At 48.5% G+C, this 12,386-nt stretch overlaps 1 protein-coding gene across 1 annotated transcript; it reads right to left on the bottom strand.

Annotated features, from left to right (window-relative positions):
* Positions 1–4,032: 4,032 nt before the first annotated feature.
* On the bottom strand, positions 4,033–9,592 carry FGF19 (fibroblast growth factor 19). Its single transcript, XM_055722871.1, has 3 exons — positions 9,346–9,592; positions 9,165–9,268; positions 4,033–5,881 (listed from the first exon to the last, which is right to left on the bottom strand). The coding sequence occupies exons 1-3, from the start codon at positions 9,575–9,577 to the stop codon at positions 5,549–5,551; spliced, it is 669 nt and encodes a 222-aa protein (XP_055578846.1). The 5' UTR covers positions 9,578–9,592; the 3' UTR covers positions 4,033–5,548.
* Between the last annotated feature and the right edge of the window lie 2,794 nt (positions 9,593–12,386).

Below are 12,386 nucleotides of genomic sequence, written 5' to 3'. Positions count from 1 at the left end.
GGGGCCGGCGCGCAGGCGCACGGACCCCCTCGCGGGCACTGCCAGGAGGCGGAGCCGGTGGAGCGAAACGGCCACGCCCCCTCGTCATTGCCTCGCGCCGCCGGCGGGGCCGTGTGCGCGCACCAGGGGGCGCCCGAGCGCCGCCCGCGGAGCCGGGGGGCTCGGGGGATGGGGGGTGGGGGGGGCACGGCTGGGGGCGGCCGAACCGGGGCCCTCCCCCAGCAGCGCCCGTGGGAAGCGGCAGCGCCCCAGCGAGGGGGTCAGCTCCCGTCGTTTTCCCGTGAGATTCGCAGGACCTGCGGTTCCGGGAGAAAAAAAAAAGTAATAATAATAAAAAAATACATATTTATTGGTGATCAATTCTTTTGTCTGATTTCCCGACCTTCTTCCCGGGGGGTCTGACCCGTGCTCGCTCTGCAGCCTGCGGGGGCTCTGCTCCGACCGCCCCCCCCCCCCCCCCCCCGGCACCTTCACCCCTAGCATTTCTCGTTCTGTGTTTGTGCTGTATATACCCAGAATGTAAATGTTTGTAATGTAAACACCCAAACCAAACTTCAGTGTGCCCTTCTGGGCTGCTTTGTAACGTTCATTTGTTACTGCAGGCCAACACTACAAAAGGAAGCATTTATACTTACTTATAAGCCTTTTATGCTTATTTGTAAGCATATATTTTAATGCTAACTTATAATGCTGTTTTCCAGATCCGTAATGTAACCGTGGCCCTGTGCGTGCCAAAGTAGCCTACCAATTCACATAGGGGTTTCAGGGGCTCTGCTGCACCCCGAATTGGCCCCAGGAGGGCAGGGGGCTCAAAAAGAGCTTTAAAATCCAGAGATGGGTCTAAAGAAAAAAACCCTAAAACTACATTAAAGTGAAAACAGAGCCATGCTGCGAAAGGTTTGGCTAAGCAGATGCAGCAATGGCAGCGCATCGCAAACGCTGCGCCGCAGCAGGCTGTAGGGTTTTGTAGTGACTCCGCCAGCTGCCCTAAATTAAAGTGTAGCTCCCACTGGATCCCACAGGAAATCTCGGAAGGTGTGCCAGGTGTGAGTACCCTCCTGCTCCACCGACACACCAACACGCGCCATCCGCTGATGCCTGCGGAAATATGCGCTGTCTTTCAAGGTTTCCTCCAACACAATACCTACAATTAAAATCTTGCTTTGGAATTTGATTTAAAAAAATAATATTCTTTGATCTCAGAAGATTGTGGGATTGATAAAAAATGCTGAAAATGTAATAATGTCCTTGCAAGAAGGCTACAAATCACTAGCCCCACTGCGTGGCATTCTTGCTTACATACCTTCAGCAACCAGTATCATCCATTGGGGCTCCCGATAAACTTACTGCATCAAAAACTTGCTGACTGCTGCAAATTCACCACAAATTCAGAATCCTAATCATGTCTTTTTATTCCTTTCCAAGGGAAATGCATCTCTGCTTTCATCATGCCTGACACTGCCTGAAAGGAGGGTTGGCTCCCATACATTTTTCAGGAAAGAGAGTGCTTTTATTTAATTTATTATGCTGTTCTCCATTCATACGCAAAGTACACCAACAGAGTAAAAAAGAATGGTCCCAACTTTTCCACAAACATGGTTTCAGTGCTTTGAGCAGAGGTAAGGTTGATATTATGGCTCTTGAATAAAGGATTTATAGCTTTTTACACTTCCCCAAAGTGGAAATGGAGATGCTCAGCATCTCCCCTCCTACAGCCTTCCCACTACTCTAACAACTCGTATTTGCACATCATAGCTTCTGACTGAGACTTCACAAGGGGACATCTGACACCTGACCTTTAAAAACCTTTTTGGGCTGTAAAATGTACTATTGCAAATGAAAGCACCACAATTCTCCTAGAGAAACGACAGTCAGCCGGGATGGGTACGACGACGGCCAGTCCTGGTGGTGTTTACATTCCCACAGAACCAAAGGCAATGCTGTGCCGAAGTTTTTTGCACACCCAGTTCCTGACCGAGTCAGGTGTCTGATGGCAGGGAAAGCGTTTTCCAGTAAACCTTCCACCTCAAGCTGTGATCTTGTCAGATTTTATAAGCAAAACAGCCAGGTCTGGTCAGTGCTTGGATGGGAAACCTCCAAGGAAAACCACAGTGCTCCAGGAAGCGGTGTGGGTAATTTAGCTCCTGGCATCCTTCCCTCGGTCTGAATAAATATTGAACCAATTCTGCTGCAGTCAGAAACATTGTGCTGCTGGTGGAAGATGCGAACCCAATGGTGTCAGCGCATAGGGTCACTGGAGAGCTCAAGATGCTGTTTGCAAATGTAAGGTTGCTCACCTTCGTGCTCATGACCAATGTTTACCAGGAACATTGTTACATCTACTTAAAACATCTCTCACCGCTTAAATTAAACAGCATGCCCTCTGAACTCTGCTATTTGCTGTGCTTCCCATCAAAACGCTGCATTTTTTTAGCAGGAGACTAGAAGTGGATTTTTTTTTACCAAATATTAAAAGTTCATATTTCTCTTATTTTGTTTCCTCTTTTTTTTTTTTTTTAATTCTTTTACAAAAAAGCCTTGAAAGGTATTTAATGTTCAAAGAAACTATAGTGGCTGATTACAACTGGGAATGAAAACTAGAATGCCCCAAGCCTGAAAACTTCTGGAACAAACCAGCTTAAAACTCAGGACTACACTGTGTAGTACAGGAGGAGCAGGAGTCCTCCGGGTGTGTGGCAGTGGCTCAGCCCACAGGAGAACAGGAAACACCATGGGGGATATCTGCCAGCCAAGAAATCTGCAATTCCTGTGACTTACAGCATTTCCAAACAGAAACGTTCGGTCTCTTTTCCTGCCAGAAATCCACACCTTTTTCAGGCAAATATAACCAGTTGTCTCCCCAGCTCCGCTGTTGAGCATGGCTCCCATTTTTAAAAGGGAGCCACTCTGCACCCACGGGATGGGTTGCGTTCTGCAGGTGGATTTTTGCAGCCAAAAAAGAACCAGAGAAACCACAGCTGATCGGGAAACCTTCCATCTCCCCCAGGAATCACACCCTCACCCCCACCCCCAAGCAGCTGGGGGTTATAATGCACTCGGTTCTGTGGCCAGCCCTGTGAAGGCTGTGAGCAGGGTGAATGGCAGGGTTTAATGATAGAAACGGAATATTAAAGGGATCTCTTCTAGAATAGATGGGAAGTCACAACTGCTTTACTGCAGATGAAGCATAACTCGTGATGCCTACAGGCAGCACTCCCCAGCCTCGACCTACAGCTGCCTGGCGGGGGCTGTGGGCAGGGGCGGTCGGTCTCTGCTCCCAGGGAACAGTGACAGGACAAGAGCGAACGGCCTCAGGTGGCGCCAGGGGAGGTTTAAATTGGGTATCAGAAAAAACTCTTCACCAAAAGGGTCGTTAAACATTGGAACAGGCTGCCCAGGGAAGTGGTGGAGTCACCGTCCCTGGAGATGTTTAAAAGACACATAGACGTGGCACGGGGGACATGGTTTAGCGGTGGGCTTGGCAGTGCTGGGTTTATGGTTGGACTCAATGACTTTAAGGGTCATGCCAACCTAAACAATTCTATGAATCTTTTGATTCATATTGAATGATTTGATTATGATTTGATTCATAATGAATCATATGATTGAATGATGAGGAATGGGAGGAAAACATCAGGACACAGACAGCCTAAAGCTGAGCTTCACTCGTGTTGTATCAAGAGAGTAGCAGCTTAGGACTAGATAGAGTGACCTTCACATATCCCAAGGCCAAATTTAATGAGCTGTTTCCAAACTGCTTCCTAACAGATAGATACTTTTCTTAGACTTGCCATTTCACATGGAGCTCATCAGAACCTGGCAGCAGACAGACTGGAATTCCAGCCTTGGCATTCCCTGCCTAGCTTTGGGAAAACCCTGTTGTCTCTCCATGTCCTTGTCTGTTGTCCCTCAACCATGCCACCTCCACAAGGGACTCCATCTCCTGCTGTGGAGCCAGATGCCATGGTTTGCTAAAGCTCCTTGAAGTCTCTGGACTATAGGAGTGACAAAAAAGTCAGCTAGATTTCCGTCTTGAAGATGATTTCTTTTTTTATTGCAAATGTACACATTACACTACTGATAATGCACAGAAATTTAAAAAGCTATCGTCCGCTAAAATGTCGTGATTACAAAACTCCACAAAATTTGTTACAACTAAAAAACCCACCTTCAGGAGTATATAAATAGAATTTTGAGCATAAATAACAGTAACAAAATAAACAGATGTACGTATTCAATAAATTAATTATAAATATTGCATTGGCAATGAAGTGCTAGGTCAGAAGAACACCAGTATTTCCAGTAGAGCTTTTTTTGTATAGAAATCTCTATTATAAAGGAACCTTTGGAAATGAGTAAAATCCCTGAACTCTTTTCTCACATTGCTTTTTTTTTTTTCCCCTTCTTTTTTTTTCCTCTTTGGTTTCACCGTGGTTATTCCTTCATCAAATTTTTACTACAGGAGAACAGAACTGAAGACGTCAGCCATCCGTCTTGGCCATGAAGTATTCATAATCCCTTCCTGCAAGAAGAACGGTGGGGCTGACCCAGTTCTGCAGCATTTAAATCACTAAACTCTCCCTCCACCAATTCCCATGGACACAGAATTAAGCCTGGAAGGGACTTGAAAGAATTGCTGATGGTTAAAGGTTAGACACAAAAGCCTATTTTGCAACCGATTTGACCTACACATCATCCATGTTCAGTCTTTTTCTCCATTTGCTGATAACATACATGCTTACATACAACAGAATTTTAATTTAAACACTAATTTGAACTGCTCATTCCCTACCTGATGAACACAAACTAGCATTCTGTGCACTCTTCCAACCGCACCCTAAGCTCTCACTAATGTTAATGAAAACTCTCCACTCCATGATGCTGATGCCACAGTGAGCATAAATTAGCCTATAAAAGAAATCAAAGATCTAGTTTTACCAAGTACCTTATAGCAATAAGGGAAGGAAGAAATTTTCCCCTTTCTTCCCTTATTTCCTAAGGGAAGAAAAAGCACAATATACAAGCAGAACTGTTTTTTCAGTGGTATGCTTTCCGTAGAAAGTTTTCCCAGAACATTTTCAGCAGCTTTGCAAGAAACGACGTTCACTCTAGTTCATGTAACCACATTTACTAGCTTTTCCTTAACCGTGTTTTCTTCCAAATGCTTGTCTTTAAGGCCTCTGAAGAGGAAGATGTTTTCTGCATTTGTTCATATGAGCAGAAACAACAGGTGAACTTATGTGGTAAGGAAGTTGATGTAGAAAAAATTGTAATTATTTTATCATCACCCTGGTAATGGAGGAACTCTGATGAAGCTACTAAGCTTTCCTTATTTAATCCTTCTTTTCCAAATAAAACTATGGCTAGGCAATTCTTTAGACTATAGAATAGCCTCTGGGCACTCATCTCTTACAGGTACAACACATTGCAAGGAAAAAGCTGGCTCCATACTGAAATATACAGAAAAGTTCAAAATACCACTACATGAAAAGCTAAAAACCCTGCAGTATTCTGCAATATTTCTTCAAAAACACGTGTGGGATCAGAGTCATTTCTGAAAGCTGGGGCTCTTCACTGGCGAGAGTTTGGAGGTGATGCCAAAGGGGTCCATGCTGTCCGTTTCGAGGGGCGAGGAGTACACCTCTGGTTCAAAGGCCTGGCTGTAATCACCGTATTCACCAAAGTCTGTTGACTCCACGGGCACAGTGTTGATCATAGGTAAGAAGTGAGATAGCGGAAGAAAATCTTTTCCTTTGAACTGTTGTCTTTGCTTGGCACTACTCAAAGACACCGATATTCCATATTTTTTTGATTTATATACATTGTAGCCATCTGGACGAATCTCCTCTTCAAAGGAACAATCCTCAGTGGAATACCTGAGCTGAACAGCAAGGAGTAACGAGAATTACAAACACACCCACCGCAGTCATTGTATTCAACCACCACATAAACCTTTGACACAACCAGCCCTTCTCCCTCTGCTGTCAGCAGGGATGTCCCTCTGGCTTGTCACAGGTTTGTCTGCACCTTGCAGACCCCACTGCTGGTGGGCTGCCCACTGCCCCTCCCCCTGGCTGCTGCAGGGGTGCAGGTGGGACCCCTGGCTCTGGCAACTGCTCTTTCAGTGATGGACCACAGCCACTGAGATGAAGTGCCCTGAAGTGGTCAGGCAGTTGGATGAGATGTTAGTTGTGGTCCCTTCCAAATGAAATATTCTTTTCTACTCTATTCCATTCTATTCTGCTCTATTCTACTCTCTACTCTACTCGAGCTCCCCATGTTGCACATAGCATGCGTTTTGTGTTTACGAGGCCATTAAAAGACCTAATCCAGAACTCCTGAAGTTAATGCACATCCATCACGTTAAATAAACTTTGAATCCTGGATGTGTACTTCTCCACAGCTACCACGCTTCTCCTGTCCTGAGCCCAGGGGAAAAGGGTCTCAGATGACAGTGCTGGTTTAGAGAAACCGTCCTTAACTGCTGACAGTACGTAACTGCAGCCACGAGACTTAATCCAACAACCATCAGGTAGGAAACTCCAGCTCTGTTAGAGATTTGCCTGTGTAAGGGCTTCAGGATCAGGTCTGCAGAAAGGCAGCATGCAAACATGGTAAAAAATATTAAAGAGGTAATTGTCTTTTTTTGCTCAGCATTTACTGAAATTACAAAACATCAGTTACCACAGGGTTATTTTCTCGTTACACATTAGTTAGAACAGCCAAATTAATACCAGTGCAAGTTAAGATTCTGTATAGAAGAATGTATTTTCCTAGGTATGAATTTGTAAAATTACATTTGTGGTATGCTGCATGTATAGTACGTTAGGATTTTGTATCAGCAGCTCAGACCTTCCCAGATCCTTACACAAGCACTGAATTTCTTACAGCTCCAGGGCTATGTCAGGCTCAATCACTGCAGGTGATTGAACCTGCGGGTAATAAAAGACAGCTACTGATGGTGTTCCAGCCTGCAGTGACAGCAGTGTCCTTACATGAACGTTCTGCTTGTCTGAACAGAGCTCATTTGCTAAACTTCAGCCCTTTCTCAAGCACCCTCAATAATATGGAGTACTATTTTGTCTTTTAAAAGCATTTTTCAAAGAAATGCAGTATTTTTTTTAAAAAAAGGTGCTTTCTCCAAATAAAATCATGCAATATTTATCCATCTGCACACATATCTCAGAAAAACATGTATATATGATACAAATTTATGGCTGAATTGTTAGCTGTCTTTATTTCTGTGAGTGCTCAGCCTCACCAACAAGGATGATGAAATAAAAAAGCCTCTTGAGTAAGCACACATTACAAGTAACAGTTATTGATTGTACCCCCCCGTGTCTCGACTAGATCATTCCCGCTTCCTCTCACTGGTATTGTCTCTTGTGTATTCTTTTAAGCAAGTACCAAACACACTTTAAGTATTTCCATATCATCTTTTTCACAGAAGAAATTTATAGTATGTCAGTATATTCAGCAGTTACATGATTTCCCCTTAAACTACTGACCAGGGCACACTGCACATCAAAAATCAACTCTCGTCATCAGTTTTCCAGTCTGATGGAAAGTCTTTTTTCCTTAAAAAAGGGCATGTTTCAGGACAGCAAGTGGTTGCCCAGTTCAGTCCCCAGACACTGTATTTGCCCCTTCATTCTTCCACCCCTGAGCGTAGCTCTGATAAGGCAAAGATTTGCCTGCCCTGGCTGTGAGCAGAGAGGTGACAGCAGGTGTCCACAACACAGAGATGTGGCGACGTGGCTACATGTTACTGTATTTTCAGAGAAAATCCCCTGCAATTAATACTATGCACCAACACAGTCTGAGTCCAAGCATATGTATATGCCTTCAAAACAGTGTTACATGAAAGCTATTTTAAAATTCTGCGATTGCTAAAGTCCAGCCAGCAGCTCCAACGGAAGCAGGATCCAGGCTCTGCTTTGTTTTCATTGATCATATTGCTTTGGATATACATTAAAACCCTAAGCTAATAATTGACCTATATCATCTGACCCTATGCACCTTATCACAGCATCGATTGATTCTAGCCCAGAAAAGCAAGAAAACAAGAAAGGCTTAATTATATGTTATATACGTATTGCTCTTATTAAACATGCTGGGAGTTTTGGGAATGGGCCAAATCCTCACCCAACTGAAATAAGCAGAATTTTTGTGGGAGTAATGGAAGCAGAATCAAGCTGTATCTTTTCTACAGCATAATAAAAACCCATCTCCCTGTGAAACTCAGGCTGCCATAAAGCAGTTACACACAGCATAAGTCTGAGTCTTACCCTTTCAGTTCTAGAGCTGGCAACTGCTCTGTGTGGCTTAAAACAAGTTTACACCGCTGACAGTGCCTAGCTGATACGCTGACATACCCAGGGAGAAAGCATGGATGACCGACCCAGCAGAGTGATGTCAGTAGGTCCCTCAGCCCCTCCGCCTGCTGGGGTCCCGCAGGTGAGCTGCTCTCCCAGCCCACACCTGGGGCGGTGGAGAAGGGTCCCTCGTCCCTCGAAATCCTGTTTCTGTCTGGTACAACCTACGGGATGGTGACTCCCTGTTTCTAGGACTTGGTGCCTGTCAGCCATCTGGCTGCATCTCCTTTTCCAAGGAGTAATCCTGGTTTTTTTCTTCTTCCAAAACAGTGAGAAATTACTCAGATTCTATGGTGTAATTTAATCTATTTCTGCAGCGGAGACGCAGCCACCCACCGCTGAGGCTTTTTACACATCAACGCAATTTTGCCCTGGACCATATCCTCAGTGTATTTTGGCCGGGGACACGTAGCACATCCTTTGCTCCCTAAATGATGCTCCCTTGCTGCCTTCTCACAATCCCGACGGCCTTTCGTGCAGCGGCAGCGCCCAGGATCCCCCATGCTCCAGCCAGAAGGAGTGACGGGGGCCCCGAGAGCTTTGTTAACCCATCACCAAGCGTAACGCTAAAAAGAATATAGCGGCCCTTGGTCTCGGCTGCGCGGCGGCGCGGGTGGAAAGCTCCCGTGGGGAAGGGGAGCCCGGGGCAGAGCCGGCGGGGAGCGGGAGCAGGGAGCGAGGAGCGGGAGCAGGGAGCGGGGAGCGGGAGCAGGGAGCGGGGAGCGGGAGCGGGGAGCGGGGAGCGGGGAGCGGGAGCGGGGAGCGGGGAGCGGGGGTGTCGGAGCTCACCTGCCCGTGCAGCCGCCCCGCCTCGTCCATGCAGAGGTAACGGGAGCTCCGCACGCCCTTGATGGCCACGGTGCGCACGGCCACGGCGCGGATCTCCAGCAGACCTGCGGCAGCGGAGGGAAGAGCGGCGTTAGCCCCGCGGCCCGCTCCCGCCCCGCCGCGCCCCGCCGCCGGTACTCACTCTGCGGGCTCTGGCTGCCGGCGGCGTCCACCCGGCCGTCCCCGCCGATGCGCAGGAAGCAGCTGAAGAGCCCGTGCTTGCTGGCGGTGTAGAGGTGCCGCAGCCGGATCGGCTCCCCCCAGCCGTAGTTGACGTGCGGACCGGCGTCGGGCAGCGGCAGCGACACGGCGGCGGCGGCGGCCAGGCCCAGCAGCGCCAGGGCGGCGGGGCGGGCGGCGGGGCGCGGCCCCATGCGGCGGGCGGCGGCGGAGCGGCGCGGAGGGGGCACGGATGGGCGGCCGGGCGCTGACTGCGCTGGCGGCGCCGCGGGGATGTAGCGCGGGCGAAGCCAGCCCCCCGGCCTTTTATAGCTCCGCGTTATCAGCCCGATCGATTCGGCCGCATCCAGCTCCAATATAGAGCCCATTTCATAGCGGGAATTGGTCGGGTCGGGCACTCCCCCCGAAAATATTGATCAGGTGACATCATTTCGCAGGGGACACCCTGAAGGCGCTCCCTCCCCACCCGCACCGCCGAGCTTTCCCCCGCTTCGAGGCTCCGGTCGCGCCTTTGCCCGTCGGGCCAGGGCTGGACCCCCGCGGTCCCGGCTGCCCCGACGGGACGGGACGGGACGGGCGGCACTGCCGGGCCCGCAGCCCCTGCCCTGGTGTGCGTAAGCGCCGGGCCGCGGAGCGGGGCTCCCCGGGCGTGAATGCGCACCCGCCCGGCTGTGCGGAGGGGAGGGAGCCCGCCCGGGCTGCGACTGCCCGGCTCCGCGCCTGCCCAAGCCCCTGCCCATCGTCCTTTATTTCCTTTTCAGAATAAAAGAGCTGCGCCCCCGGGGAATGCTTCCTAAACCTCGGGGCACACCCCGTGGGCAGGGGTCGTGCCGCTGTGGCAGGGGCGCTGGGGGAGCGGGGCCGCCGTTCCCCTTTACCGGCAGCCGGCGGGGCACAGCCGCATGCCTCCCGCACGCCGGGGCGGGCCGGTACGGCTCGGCATGGCCCTTGCACGGCTTTTGCACGGCTCTTGCACCGCCCTGTACGGCCCTGCACTGCCTTTGCACGGCTCTGGCACGGCCCTTGCACGGCTTTTGCACGGCTCTTGCACCGCCCGGTACGGCTCTTGCACGGCCCGGTACGGCGGGTCTGGGTGGGCCAGCGCGGCTGCCGGGCTCTATCGCCGCCCGGCCATCCCCGGCTGTGTCACTAGATGGAGCCGGGCGCCTGGGCTGCGGGCTGCCCGGGGGGCGCTGCAGCCCCCGCCTGTCCCCAGCCGCACACGGAAACCGGGGCAAAACCGCCGTCTGCGGTGCAAGCGCGTGGCCCGCGGGCGGCCCGACCTCAGCCGCACACGCGTGTTTCTTCTGGCGTGTCCGTGGACTGAGGACCTCGCCCAGCCGGTGCACCAGGGGCGGTGGAAAGTAGCGCTCACACTCGTATTTTTGCATCTCAGGGGCACCTTAGGGCATTGCTGCTGACTTTTCTGCTGTCCATCCAAACTGAGCATTACAGGAATTTTCTGAGATCTCAAGAGAGAAAACGAGGAATTCCACAAGTAAGAAAAATGCTTCTCCCCCAACAGGAGAACAATTAAACAACAATTGAACAAAACATAACCCCGTGCCCCTAGCGAGTTCTCCGAGACAATGGATTCGGTCAGCTTCCACATACTGCTTTTATATTTTGCTACTTGTCTACTTTCATCCTTTTAGTCTTGCATCTCTCTCCTGTAAACACACAAATAACTTTTCTTTATGAGTGATCTTAGCTCAGTGGGGCTGTGCACATAGACAAGGTCATACAAAAATAGAGTCTTGTAGGACAATGGCCCTCATCAGTATAAATGTTTATGCTTACTATCACATGTAGTTTACGGTACTGCAGGTAATGGCATCGATTGACCAGAGTTTGAATGATCGGGGTCTTGCATCTCCAGCTCCCAGGAGCAAGGAATTATATGTCACTGACCATTTCAAAGGTAACTACTGCTTTTGGTTTCCTTCAGGGTTTTTCTGATGGTCAGCTTGAGACACCCAAAAAGGAGCCCAGTTTTCTGTACGTGGTTGATGAATAATTAATAAAGATCAGGACCACTTCACTTTCAGGTTTCTCCTGCTGCATCCTGCAAATCATGGGATGATTTGAGAAATCCTGGCCTTTCAAATGTCACAGAGGTTTACAATATTATAAACCCAGTAAATAATACTGAGGCATCCAAGACCCTATTTTTTTTTTCCTCTGCAGAATTCTGCAACGTTATTACATGACTGCCACAAAGGCAGTTCACTGCCCTGCAACCCTGGGCCCCACAGCAGTTGTGCATGTAACTCATCCTGGCTACACATGCATTCTTCAAGGTATTGAGCAACCACCACACACACAGAAGCTGTGGTCTGAAATTAATCTGAAAGGCTTTTTTAGTTCATTTTGTTTTGCATCTCAGGGACCAGAAGCTATTTGATGAGTACTATTTATGCTGTACTACAGTGTGAACCATATTCATGGTCATAAGTATCCATTTTCTTCATCAAGAAGTCAAACTTCTTTCCAGCGGTAAGGGATTGATGCTTGCAACTTGTTCATTCATTTTGACAGCATTATTATTCCCTTGTGAAGATCAAAAATTGCGACAGAAAGGGCAAATCCTTTGCACTAAATGTTATTTCAAATAAGTAAAAAAGCTGACTATAAATGAGAATTTCCCAACGATTGATGGAAAGCTCTTAGAAATTATTTTCATCCTTACTGTTGCTGATGTTACATGGAATGATGTTTAAAGGTTTATGTCTAATAAGATGCAAATGAAGCACTTCACTGATTTTTTGGAATGGCCTCTCTTGTTATAGGAAGCTTTCAATCTAAGTCATTTGTCCGAGTTCCTCTGCAGTCAGTGACAGAGGTAAGCACCTCCAAGTACTTCTCTGGACTGGATACTGCCAATTCTATCCCAAAACAGCTGTTTAAGAGATATGGGTTAAATAATCTCTGGAAGTGCCTATTTCTTTATTGGCTCTGGAAAAAAGCCTAGATGATTAACTCAGATTAAGTATCTTATTTTTA

This window comes from Falco cherrug, chromosome 10, assembly GCF_023634085.1.
Source record: "Falco cherrug isolate bFalChe1 chromosome 10, bFalChe1.pri, whole genome shotgun sequence".
Taxonomy (NCBI): Eukaryota; Metazoa; Chordata; class Aves; order Falconiformes; family Falconidae; genus Falco; species Falco cherrug.
Note: the sequence above shows the minus strand (reverse complement) of the source record. Positions and strands in the feature narration are given on the sequence as shown.

Coding starts and splice junctions, on each gene's coding strand:
- FGF19 (XM_055722871.1), bottom strand. CDS start 9,577: ATGGGGCCGCGCCCCGCCGCCCGCCCCGCCGCCCTGGCGCTGCTGGGC. Junction 9,269..9,345: donor CGGCAGCCAGAGCCCGCAGA/GTGAGTACCGGC, acceptor CCGCTGCCGCAG/GTCTGCTGGAGATCCGCGCC. Junction 5,882..9,164: donor CGGGGCGGCTGCACGGGCAG/GTGAGCTCCGAC, acceptor CTTGCTGTTCAG/CTCAGGTATTCCACTGAGGA.